Raw genomic sequence first — 12,423 nt, 5'->3', positions numbered from 1 at the left:
TTCCAATCCAGACCCTGGAAGGACAGAGGTTGCTGGGGGAGACCTTTCCACACAGCAACAGAATATGGCAAAGAGACTTAACCTTTACAGAAGTAAAATTTCTTGGGCCAGGCACAGTGGCTCATGCCTGTAATCCCAGAACTTTGGGAGGCTGAGATGGGTGGATTACTTGTGCCCAGGAGTTTGAGACCAGCCTGGGCACCACGGCAAGACCCAGTCTACACAAAAAAAATACTAAAATTAGCCGGGCATGGTGGCATGTGCCTGTAGTCCCCAGAGGCAGGAGGATTGCTTGAGCCCAGTTGGGGGGTGCAGGTGAGGAGGCTGCGGTGAAGCCTGATGGTGCCACTTTAGCCTAGGTGACAGAGTAAGACCCTGTCTCAAAAAAAAAAAAAAAAAAAAAAACCAAAAAGAAGAAGAAGAAGAAGTAAAACTTCTTAAATGTTACACCAGGTGATATTTATCTGGAGGGCTAGACCTTTAACTTGCCCAGGTTCACAGAACTAGTATACTGCAGACAGGATTGAACTCCAGAAGTCAAACTTCAGAGCCAAAGCTCTTAACCACCGCACAGTACTGCCAGTGCCAGGCAGATTGCCACAGATAGGAGGGAATCTGAGGAAAGTTGGGAGAAAAAGCACATCTATGCATGAGGAGAGAAGCAGTGCACTTGAGCGTGCGTACTGAACTTTTAGTGAACTGGGTATTGGCAAAACTCCAGGAAGGCAGGTAACAAAGAGATAGCCTTTTTCCCAGGTGGACATTTAGACGTGTAAGTCAAACGTCCAGGTTTTTAAAATGTGCTAAAAATTCCGGCCCTTTGTGTACTAAATACCAGCAAAACTTGTCTGACTTCAAGTTATCTTAAATATGTCTCAATTTTGATGCTTAAATACATTAATAGAAAATAGAGTCTTAAGTAAATATTAGAATTTTTAGTGACATCAAAACTGAGTTTAAGCATTATTTTAAGGCGCTAGCAAACGTTCACAGTTAGGCGGCAACCTACTTTGTTTGCTAAAACAAGGCACTGTCAGTAAATGTATTGTTCCTACTTCAGCCCCCATCATAGAGCTGGAATACGGTGAGGGTGGGGGCTTTTGTCTCAAGCTCAAGTGCCAAACTGGAATTTAAAAAAACCTCTGGTTCCATTATGTTAATACTCCCTTGCAGATTTCATAAACCACACCTGAAAACAAACAGGTCAAATCGTGGTTAAGCAGCTTTCGACGTAGAAGCCTGAGTTTAATTCGGTTTTACATTTTTAAAGTATTTTAGGTTTACCTAGTGCATTTAAGGAGCACTGGGCCCAGGTCCCAGAGAGATTAGTAAACAGAAATTAATTTTAAAGACTTTTCATGGGGAAAATAAAATGCTTTTAACTTGGACCATATTGTTCATACCAATCACAAATACTGAGGAGAGGAAAACGTGGCACTGATATCTCTGACAGTCTTGCTTTAAAATCTCTAGAAGGTGGGGCACAGGACCAAGAGATGTGCAGGAATATCACTTTATTATATGTCCTGTCTAAAACTACATTGAATCGGGTTTCAACAGTGCATTCTACGATAAGGCAGTGGAACATTCGAAAAACACTGTGGTGAGATGGAGGGAGACACAAAATTCATTGTTTAATGTCAATTATGTTATTTACCCTTATTCATTGCTAACACCCAAATTCACATCCCAGACCTCACACCTGAACTCTCAATTTTTGTATTCAAATACCTGTTTTACATCCCCACATGGATGCCTGGCAGATGTCTCAAGCATAGCACACTCAAACTCCTTATCTTCTCCATAAAACCTTTTCCTTCCCTCAATCCTTTCCATCTCAGCTAATGACAACTTCATATTTTCAATTGTTCAGGTCAGACCAGGATCATCCTTGACTCTTTCTCTCACACCCCGTATCTTTCTCTTTTTTGAGATAGGGTCTCCATCTGTTACCCACGCTAGAGTACAGTAGCATGATTATGGCTCACTGAAGCCTCAACCTCCTAGGCTCAAGGAATCCTCCCCCACCTCAGCCTCCCAAGCAACTGGGATTATAGGCACCAGTTGCCACACCCAGCTAATTTTGTGAGTTTTGTATTTTTTGTAGAGGCAGTGTCTCGCAGGCAGGTCTTGAACTCTTGGCCTCAAGCAGCCCTCACACCTTGGCCTCCCAAAGTGCTGGGATTACAGATGTGAGCCACTGTGCCCAGCCCCTATATCTTTATACCAAATTCTATTGGCCTATATTCAAAATATATCCAGAATCTAATCACTTCTCACCATCTCTACTACCTACTATCCTGGTTCAAGGCACCATTATCTCTCACCTGAATTATTTTAATAGTTTCTTAAGTGGTTTTCAGTTTAAGTGGTTTTCTGTTTCTGCCTGCATCCCCTCTCTTGCCACCCACATGTATTCTCAGCCTGATTAATTCTTCAAAAACAGTGTTGTACAACAGAAATACAATGTGAGCCACATATGTAATTTTTTAAATTTTTTGAGACAGGGTCTCATTCTGTCACCCAGGCTGGAATACAGTTGCACGACCATAGCTCACTATAACCTCAAACTCCTGGGTTCAACTGATCCTCCCAAGTAGCTGGGACTACAGATGTGAGCCACCATGCCTCATTTTTTTCTAAATGTTTAGTAGAGATGGGATCTTACTATGTTGCTCAGGCTGTTTGTATGTAAATTTAAAATTTCCAGAAATCACTTTTTGTTTTTTTAAGAAAGAATTTTGTTCTGTCCCCCAGGCTGGAGTACAGTGGCACAATCTCAGCTCAGCGCAACCTTCGTCTCCTGGGTACAAGTGATTCTCCTGCCTCAGCCGCCCTAGCTGGGGTTTATAGGCATACACCACCACACCTGGCTAATTTTTGTATTTTTTTTTTTCTTTTTTTTTTTGAGACGGAGTCTCGCTCTGTTGCCCAGGCTGGAGTGCAGTGGCCGGATCTCAGCTCACTGCAAGCTCCGCCTCCCGGGTTCCCGCCATTCTCCTGCCTCAGCCTCCCGAGTAGCTGGGACTACAGGCGTCCGCTACATCGCCCGGCTAGTTTTTTGTGTTTTTTAGTAGAGATGGGGTTTCACCGTGTTAGGCAGGATGGTCTCGATCTCCTGACCTCGTGATCCGCCCGTCTCGGCCTCCCAAAGTGCTGGGATTACAGGCTTGAGCCACCGCACCCGGCCTAATTTTTGTATTTTTAGCAGAGATGGGGTTTCACCATGTTGGCCGGGCTGGTCTCAAAGTCCTGTCCTTAAGGGATCCACCCACCTCAGCCTCCCAAAATGCTGGGATTACAGGCATGAGCCACAGTGCCACGCCCAGAAATCACATTTTAAAAACCCAGAAAAATAGATGAAGTTAATTGTAATAATATATTTAATTTATACAATCTAGACACCCCTTTTCAGAATCTCTGTCTTCATCTCCCACTCTTCTGCTCCCTTACTCTAGGCACGCTCCTCTTTCAGGGCCTTTGCACATGGCTGTTCCCTTCACCTGGAATGCGCTTTCCCCAGAATAAGCATGATTCACTCTCTCAACTCGTTCAGGTCTTTGCTCAAATGTCAACAGCTCAATTAGGCTTTTCCTGACCTCTTTATTTAAAATTCCTATACCCCCATGCCCTAAAGTTCCCCATTTCCCTTTCCTGCTTTATTTTCTTAGCTCTTTTCACCATCTAACATAAACATACATTTATTTGATTATTATGTCTCCTCGCACTAAAACATAAAGTTTATTAGGGCAGGAATTTTGGTCTATTTTATTCACTGTGATATTCTCAGCACCTAGAAAAGTGCCTAGTACATAGTAGGAACTTAAAAAATATTTGATGAATAAATTAATGAATGACTAAAAGTAAACACTGCTTTTAACAATAAGCACAAGCTATAACATCAGACGGCAGAGGAAAGAGGTAAGGATGTCGTGATGACCATTTCCTTTCTTACTCTATCTAGAGAGGAGAAATGACCAAGGGGAGATCAACTGTGCCTTTTCTTGGAAGCAGTGGACAGAAGTCCTAGATATAAAACCTAGCCCTGAGCTTTGAAGACAAGTTTAAGAAGGTTTTTTATACAAGTTAAATCAATTAAAATAAGGTTTTATCCAATATTAAGAGTTAGAAAAAAATGTAAAAACTATCCCCTGAATTAAAAGACTGCTTATGACTGAGATGCTATACTAAGAAAAGCTCCTTTCAAGGTTTTGCCAGATTCCATGATGCACAGTGGAGCCATATACAAGTTTATATTGAATATTTTCATTAATTCAGTCAAAATCTTGGGGATATTGTTTTAACTAAGCAACAATTGATAACAAAAGGTAACCACTGGTATTTACATATGTTCATTCATTATGTAAATATTGTCTTTTGGTACTTGCATCCTGATTAAGCTCTATCTTTACAGTGAAGACTTAATTGAATGGAAACATGGAACTTTCTCTTTGACCTTAAACAGAGTGACAGGTTACATTGTTTTACCTGCCAACCCACTTGCCTGAGTATATAAGCCAGACTCACAGAGCTCCTTGAATTCACTTAACCAACATGGAGCCCCCTTTGTAATCTATTTCCTAAATATTTAGAATCTAATATCCTTTCTCCATCCTCATTACCCACAATCCTCTCTTGTTTGAATTACTGCACCTAACAGGCCTTCAACCTTTTCTTCTCCAATCTATTTTCCACATATCAGCTAGAGTAATTTGAATTTTTTTTTTTTTTTTTTTTTTTTTTTAAGGCAAGATTTGGCTGTATTGCCGAGGCTGGAGTACAGTGATATGATCTTGGCTCGCTGCAACCTCTGCCTCCCAGGCTCAAGTCACCATCCCACTTCAGCCTCCCAAGTAGCTGGAACTAGAGGCACATGCCACCATTCCCAGTGAATTTTTGTATTTCTGTAGAGATGGGTTTCACCATGTTGCCCAGGCTGGTCTCAAACTCATGAGCACAAGCGATCCGACTGCCTCGGCCTCCCAAAGTGCTGGGATTATAGGTGTGAGTCACGGCACCCAGCTTTAGAGTAATTTTTTAAACAAAAGATCTTCTCTCTCCTTTGGTCAGGCCTCTTCAGTGGCTTCAGGCTTCAGGTAAAGTCTAAACATTTAATGTAGCTTACAAAGCACTGTATGATCTTACTATTGAAGCATGGTGATTATGGAGCAAGGAGCTAGGCTAAGTTTGACCTGGTTCTGCCATTTACTAGCTTTGTGACTTTGGGGAAATCACTTCTCTATGCCACAGTTTTCTCATCTATAAAATGGGGAAAATAATAGGAGTGATCTCACAGAGCTACTGGGAAGATGAAATGAATATAATATACATGAAGAGCATAATAAAGTTCCTGGCACCTAAGTTTTACTTAAGTATTAGCCATTTTTCCCCTACATCTCTTCCCTTTGACCCTGTGTTCCAATCATTCTGTATCAAGTAGGCCCTAAAACATTTCAGGAATCATGCTGCTTCCAGAACCTCCCACATCCTGCTAGTCTACTTAAAATGATTTCTCCCTCCTCTCTTCTTTCCACCCAACTCCTTCTCTCTTAGCTTAACTACCACTTGCTTTGGGAGGCCTTTCCAGGCCAGGCTAATTGCTCCTACTGTGGGTTTCTGTGACATCCAAGTAGGGCTGCCAGATGTCAGGATGCCCAGTTAAATTTGAATGTCAGATAAACAACAAATCATCTTTTAGTATAAGTATGTTCCCTGCAGTAAAATAACTAATGAATATTTTTTTCTTACAAATATGTCCCATGCAATATTTGGGACATACTCAATGCTAAACATTTGTTTTTTTGACATTTGAATTAACTCTGTGTCCTGTATTTTATCTGTCAACCCTAAATCCAGTAAATCCTCTATCAGTAATCCTTTACCACACAGTAATCATTTAAACAAGTGCAACAAGTGGCTCTTTGTTTCCCCCACAACTATGCAGCTCTGTGAGGGCAGGACCCGTGCAGTCTTACGGTTTTAGACCCAGCACCTGGCACAGCAGGCATTCCAGAAAACTGAGGAATACGTCCATCAAGCCAAAGCTCAGGCACCGCCTGTTGGGAGTTGACTCTAACTACAGGCAAACTCCCTGGGAGTGCAAAGCATTTTGAGCATGGTGCAAAGAGAGTCTCATCTCCACAGGTGGATCAAATGATGGTGCTTTTTTTCAGAATAGCTCCAGTGTGGCCGGGCGCAGTGGCTCACACCTGTAATTGCAGCATTTTGGGAGGCCAAGGCGGGCAGATCACCTGAGGTCAGGAGTTCAAGACCAGCCTGGCCAACATGGTGAAACCCCATCTCTACAAAAATACAAAAATTAGCCGGGGATGATGGCGGGTGCCTGTAATCCCAGCTACTCAGGAGGCTGAGGCAGGAGAATGGCGTGAACCCGGGAAGCGGAGCTTACAGTGAGCTGCGATCGTGCCACTGCACTCCATCCAGCCTGGGCGACAGAGCGAGACACTGTCTCCAAAAAAAAAAAAAAAAACACAGATGAGGAAACGGAGACTCAGAGAGAGGGAGAAATGTCTTGCCTAAGACAACCAATAAGAGAACCAGAGTTTTGCCCTCAGGAGTTGACTTCACTAATTAGATTTTCAGAAAAAGAAAAAATAGGCTGGGCATGGTGGCTCACGCCTGTAATCCCAGTACTTTTGGAGGCTGAGGCGGCCAGATCACGAGGTCAAGAAATCAAGACCACCCTGGCCAACATGGTGAAACCCGGTCTCTACTAAAAATACAAAAATTAGCTGGGCGTGGTAGTGCGCACCTGCTGTCCCAGCTACTCAGGGGGCTGAGGCAGGAGAATCACTTGAACCTGGGAGGCGGAGGTTGCGTAAGCCATGATCTCCCCACTGCATTCCAGCCTAGCAACAGAGTGAGACTCTTTCCGTCTTAAAGAAAAAAACAGATGGCCGGGCACGGTGGCTCACGCCTGTAATCCCAGCACTTTGGGAGGCCACGGCGGGAGGATCACCTGAGGTTGGGAGTTCAAGAGCAGCCTAACATAGAAAAACCCCCGTCTCTACTAAAAATACAAAATTAGCCAGGCGTGGTGGCACATGCCTGTAATCCCAGCTACTAGAGAGGCTGAGGCAGGAGAATCGCTTGAAACCAGGAGGCAGAGGTTGTGGTGAGCAGAGATCGTGCCATTGCACTCCAGCCTGGGCAACAAGAGTGAAACTCTGTCTCAAAAAGAAAAAAAAAAAAAATAGATGAAAGCATAAAAAGAAAAAAAAATAGATGAAAGCATAATTAGATTTTTAAAAGAAAAAAAAAAAGGAAAAAGGAGTTGACTTCCTGCTCTTTTTCACTTTACCACACTGGCCACTTGGGCCAATATGAAAAAATCAGAATTCCTGGATTCTTCCTCCTCACCCAGAAAGCTTCTCTAGGAATAAGTCTGATATCTGAGCCCCCTCCACAGGGTCAACTGCTCCTCCCATAATGTTCCCCAACAATAGTCTGAGAGGCGGTAAGGCCTGGTACTACTCCTAGTGTTTCTTAGCTTATCTCCCATGTTAGAGATGAGATTATTTATTTACTTATTTTTCTTTTGTGACAAGAGTCTTGCTGTGTTGCCCAGACTGGAGTGCAGTGGCAGGATCTTGGCTCACTATAACCTCCACCTCCCAGGTTCAAGCGATTCTCGTGCCTCAGCCTCCCAAGTAGCTGGGATTACAGGTGTGTGCTATCACCTCCAGCTAATTTTTGTATTTTTAGTAGAGATGGGGTTTCACCATGTTGGCCAGGCTGGTCTTGAACTCCTGACCTCATGTGATCCACCTGCCCTGGCCTCCTAAAGTGTTGGGATTACAGTCGTGAGCCACCACACCCAGCCCAGATGACATTATTTAGGGCAGAAGAATAGAGAGCTTGCTCAGAGTTAGGAGGAAATAGGAGGAACAGTGGCCAGAACCCAAAATCCATTCCTTTTCTTTCACCTGCATCTCTAGGAGACACCTTCCCACCATCTACTAAATTTTCATAGACAAACTTGCACTTTGGGTAGGCACATTTGTCAGCTTTCTTCTGTAATGAGGTTAGGTGGCTGAACCTGCTCTTGGTTTGGCACCCAGTAGCCTCGCCTCTTAGAGGGCCTCTGGAAAACACTGGGGCTGAGGGCACCTAGGCTTTCTGCCGTTGCTAAGTGCCTGTGAGGTTGATTATAGGTTACTTGTGCTCCTGGAACCCCTTCTCCTATAGGGTCAGAGACCCTCAGGAAGATTCAGTCAGGCCAGAGAGGGGCTCCAGTTTCTACCGGGACAGGAGTCTGTGGACAAAACTCGAGGCGCCTTGAGGAAACTGCCACGCCCAGTCGGGCTGGGCGTCCCCATTCCAGCTTTAATTTCCCTGAGTTTATCACCCTGAAGGAGCAGACGCAGGAAGCAGGGAAAAACCAAGAAAGGACTGGGCTGCTGGCGGGGTAGAAGGCCAGAAGCTAATGACCTAAAATGGAACAGGCTGTGAGCAATTCGATCAAACTCGAAATGCAACTTTCCAACATTCTTAAACCGTTGCAGCCCCAGCTTACTTGGCTTGGGGTGAAAAGTGTGGGAGAAAGTCTTCACGGCCTGCAGACTTGCTTGCCGACTGAAGTTCATCCGGCAGTTTTCCGTTTTGTTTTGAGCGCGAACGCCGTGGCTGGCTGGTGGAGCTCCAATCTATTCCGCAGCACAGACTGCCCTGCTGAGGCTCTGCTCCCCGAGGCCGGCGGAAGGAAGGGCACTGGCTACTACGGTAGCCACCGAAACAAAATCCACAAACGCAACTGAATTAACACTATTGCTTGTTTGGGTCACTGAAGAAAACTTTTCCTGTGTTGACAGAACTCTAGCCAGACTTTCGTTTGGAACTCAGGATCAGACCTTTACAAAATTACCGACCTGGGTTAGAGGTGCCCGCACGTGTCGAGACCATCTGGCCAAGGACAGGGAGATGCCACCTGGGAGAATCTTTTATCGGGCGCAGCGGAGCTACTTGGCCCGGCCCGCCGCAGCCCCACTCCCACTCAGCGTGCGGGCCTCCAGCAGCGACCCGAGTTCCGGTTGCCCGGGTAACGCGGGACGCAGGCGCGAAAGGCTGACGCCCGGCGCGCGCTGCAGCTCCCCCTCCCACTGGCGCGCCGCGGAGGCGACGCGCTGCCTGCGCCCTGAGGCGAGCGAGTGGTTCTCCAGCCGGAAAATCGCGGCTCCGGTGCCGCTCTGGGCTCAGCCAGTGAGAGGCCGGGGGTGTGGTAGGCAGAAGGAGCCGGCCGGGTACTTAGGGCCGCGCCAACCTTTGAGCCCGGCCTCCTTCACACTTTCGTGGGCGCGTCTGCTACCCGCCGCAGCCGGGGCGTTGAAAGTAGTAAAGCGGCCACCCGGCCGCATCATGGTGACCCCCTGTCCCACCAGCCCCTCAAGCCCCGCCGCCCGGGCGGGGAGGCGGGACAACGACCAGAACCTCCGCGCCCCCGTGAAGAAGAGCAGGCGTCCGCGCCTCCAGAGGAAGCAGCCGCTGCAGCCCCTGGACCCGTGCCCGCTCCCGGGAGACTCCGGCATTTGCGACCTGTTCGAGTCCCCCAGCTCCGGCTCAGACGGCACAGACAGCCCCTCTGCGGCGCGGGGCGGTAGCCCCCTGCCCGGCCCGGCCCAGCCTTTGGCGCAGCTAGATCTACAGACCTTCCGCGACTACGGCCAGAGCTGCTACGCCTTCCGCAAGGCGCAGGAGAGCCACTTCCACCCGCGGGAGGCGCTGGCGCGGCAGCCACAAGTGAGGTGCTGGTAGAGCCAGCTCCCCGCCGCCGCTCTTCCTCTCCTCCCAGGCTGTCTCCTCTCCTGCCGGGTCGGCCCTCCGAGCGCCTGGGCCCGCGACAGCCCAGCTCCCGCCCCCAGTTGAAGCAGAAAGGGCCGTGGAGGGGCGGGTCACCGGCCTCATTTTACAGATAGAAGGGGGGCGTAGACGGCTTGAGGGACTTGCCCCAAGTCCCAAGCTGGCTAGTGGGGCAAGGTAGAGAGCAATTCGTTTCTAGGTTGAGTCCGGACTCCTACCGAACTCAGGCAAGTTATTTAACACCCCTGAGCTTCTTTCTTCATCTGCAAAATGGAACCCCTCCCCTTCCTTTGAATTGCTGAGCGCATTACTCGAAGTAATGTGTTCGACGCTCTCTGGGCCAGGTCCCAATCCCGGTGTTCCGGCTCAGCACGGCCCACGCGTTTCCCAGTTTCCATTGCGTTTCTCTCTGAAATCTTATTGCCTCTCTCCGGGGAAGCTCCCCGATTCTTCTTGGCCCTTCCTTCCCTCCCACAGTCCCTCTCCACCCTAAGCCCAGCGGGCCGCCTCCCCTCTCCCTCCCGGCAGGTGACGGCGGAATCCCGCTGTAAGCTGCTCAGCTGGCTGATCCCGGTGCACCGCCAATTCGGCCTCTCCTTCGAGTCGCTGTGCCTGACGGTGAACACTCTGGACCGCTTCCTCACCACCACGCCGGTGGCTGCAGACTGCTTCCAGCTGCTCGGGGTCACCTCCTTGCTCATCGCTTGCAAACAGGTACCTGGGGCATCAAACAGGTACACGCGGCATCTGGGGACGCAGCCAAACTCCCCGCCACTCCCTGGCCGCCGGTCTTTCTAGCGCGCAAGATTCAGTGCTGGGTTCCCAGAACTCATTTTGTCAGATATTTGCATATGCATATATCCCTTAGCCTTAACAATTCCTCCACAAACGAACAATCCTGTCACTGAGCCCCCAAAGAAATAGCCTAAAAGACTAATAGCTGTAATCTGTCCCAAACAGCTCTTTTGTCACCTCTAGTCTAGTCTCTGAAAAAGCCTTCAAAATTTCCCAAGCTTTATTTTTAGTTGGACAGTAGTTAGATCAACTGCGCTGGAAGTACGCCCCAGGTCACTTACGTGGAAGCAATGGAGAGGCAGAGCCCCGGCTGTCTCTCTGGAAGGGATAGGGAAAGTCCCGGGCTTCATACTGGGGTGGGCCTCGGGCCCGGGAAGCCGCAAGGCGGGGTTGAGTGCGCCCTGTGTTGCAGGTGGAGGTGCACCCGCCGCGCGTGAAGCAGCTTCTGGCCCTGTGCTGCGGCGCCTTCTCCCGGCAGCAGCTCTGCAACCTCGAGTGCATCGTGCTGCACAAGCTGCACTTCAGACTGGGTGCGCCCACCATTAGCTTCTTCCTGGAGCATTTCACGCAGGCTCGCGTGGAGGCGGGGCAGGCTGAGGTCTCCGAAGCTCTGGAAGCGCAAGCCCTGGCGCGGGGGGTGGCAGAGCTGAGTCTGGCCGACTATGCCTTCACCAGCTACTCCCCTTCCCTCCTGGCGATCTGCTGCCTGGCGCTGGCGGACCGCATGCTGCGGGTCCCGCGGCCCGTGGACTTGCGCCTGGGAGACCACCCGGAGGTGGCGCTGGAGGACTGCCTGGGCAAGTTGCAGCTGCTGGTGGCCATAAACAGTACTTCCTTGACTCACATGCTGCCCGTTCAGATCTGCGAGAAGTGCAGCCTGCCCCCGAGCTCAAAATAAAACAGACCCTTGGTTTCCTTTTAGTACCTGGCCTGGCTGCTGGACCTCTCCCATAGCCTCAGAAGAGTGCAGTATGGGTCCACAGAGAAGGCTTCAGGACCTGCTTGGTCAACTGCAGGTTGTAAATAGTGTACGATAGTAGCATCTGGTATTTTATTTATTTTGCAGCGAGCACATGAGGGAGCTGAGTCTTTCTCCAATAAACAGTTGTGGTTTGTCTAAATCCTGCGAGTGTCTGTCTGCGGGGAGGGAAGGTGAATTCAGCTCAGGAATGGTGGTGGTTGGCAACGTTTGCGGGATTTTCCCTTCCCTCTGGGTTCACTCCGTAATTGGGATCTCTGTGGAAACACCAGGTCAGGCGAGGTCCTAGATACTGAATTCCAGAGATTAGTGGAGTCAGGATCACCTGATGTCTTGGGTCCTGTGACCCTCGAAGAGAACCTCTATGCTGTCCAGAGGGTTGTACTTGCTGGTGAGGCAGATGTGGGGCTGGGAAGCTTTTGGGGACCACACAGGCACACTAGCAGAGGTGGGGGAAAGCAAGCAATATCCAGGCATGGAGAGTCCCGTGTTCAACTGGAGTTATGTTGGAAACCAAGGATTTGACTCTGGTCATGGCCACTGCAGGTCGAGCCCATTTACCCTGCAATCACATGGTCCAGCTGTTCATGCTGCTACATGTGAGCCCAAAGTAACCGGCATAATAGTCATAATGGCTATATTGAGCATTAACTATGTAGTAGGTACTGTGTTCAGCATTTGTTATTTCATTCTTCCAGCAACTCTGTGGAGCAGAGTCTATTATCCCATTTTTCAGAGGAGGACACTGGAGCGCAGAACCTAAATTAAACAACAGTGGAGTAGCCAGGATCTGAGTCTAGGGTCCCACTCTTAGCCACACTGCTAAATGTCCC

At 48.6% G+C, this 12,423-nt stretch overlaps 1 protein-coding gene across 1 annotated transcript; it reads left to right on the top strand.

The window, feature by feature from the left end:
• Window positions 1-9,111: 9,111 nt before the first annotated feature.
• Window positions 9,112-11,732, top strand: CCNO (cyclin O). The gene is made up of 3 exons (XM_025388218.1): window positions 9,112-9,756; window positions 10,345-10,530; window positions 11,024-11,732. The coding sequence occupies exons 1-3, from the start codon at window positions 9,376-9,378 to the stop codon at window positions 11,507-11,509; spliced, it is 1,053 nt and encodes a 350-aa protein (XP_025244003.1). The 5' UTR covers window positions 9,112-9,375; the 3' UTR covers window positions 11,510-11,732.
• The last annotated feature ends 691 nt before the right edge of the window (window positions 11,733-12,423 follow it).

The sequence above is a fragment of the Theropithecus gelada genome, chromosome 6, assembly GCF_003255815.1.
Source record: "Theropithecus gelada isolate Dixy chromosome 6, Tgel_1.0, whole genome shotgun sequence".
Taxonomy (NCBI): domain Eukaryota; kingdom Metazoa; phylum Chordata; class Mammalia; order Primates; family Cercopithecidae; genus Theropithecus; species Theropithecus gelada.
The sequence above is the reverse complement of the archived record's forward strand: the minus strand, read 5'-3'. Positions and strand labels throughout refer to the sequence as shown.

Bases quoted from the DNA above. Each gene is read 5' to 3' on its own strand.
- CCNO (XM_025388218.1), top strand. From the start codon at position 9,376: ATGGTGACCCCCTGTCCCACCAGCCCCTCAAGCCCCGCCGCCCGGGCG. The intron at 9,757-10,344 runs GTGAGGTGCTGG...CCCTCCCGGCAG, and splicing joins CGCTGGCGCGGCAGCCACAA to GTGACGGCGGAATCCCGCTG. The intron at 10,531-11,023 runs GTACCTGGGGCA...CCTGTGTTGCAG, and splicing joins TGCTCATCGCTTGCAAACAG to GTGGAGGTGCACCCGCCGCG.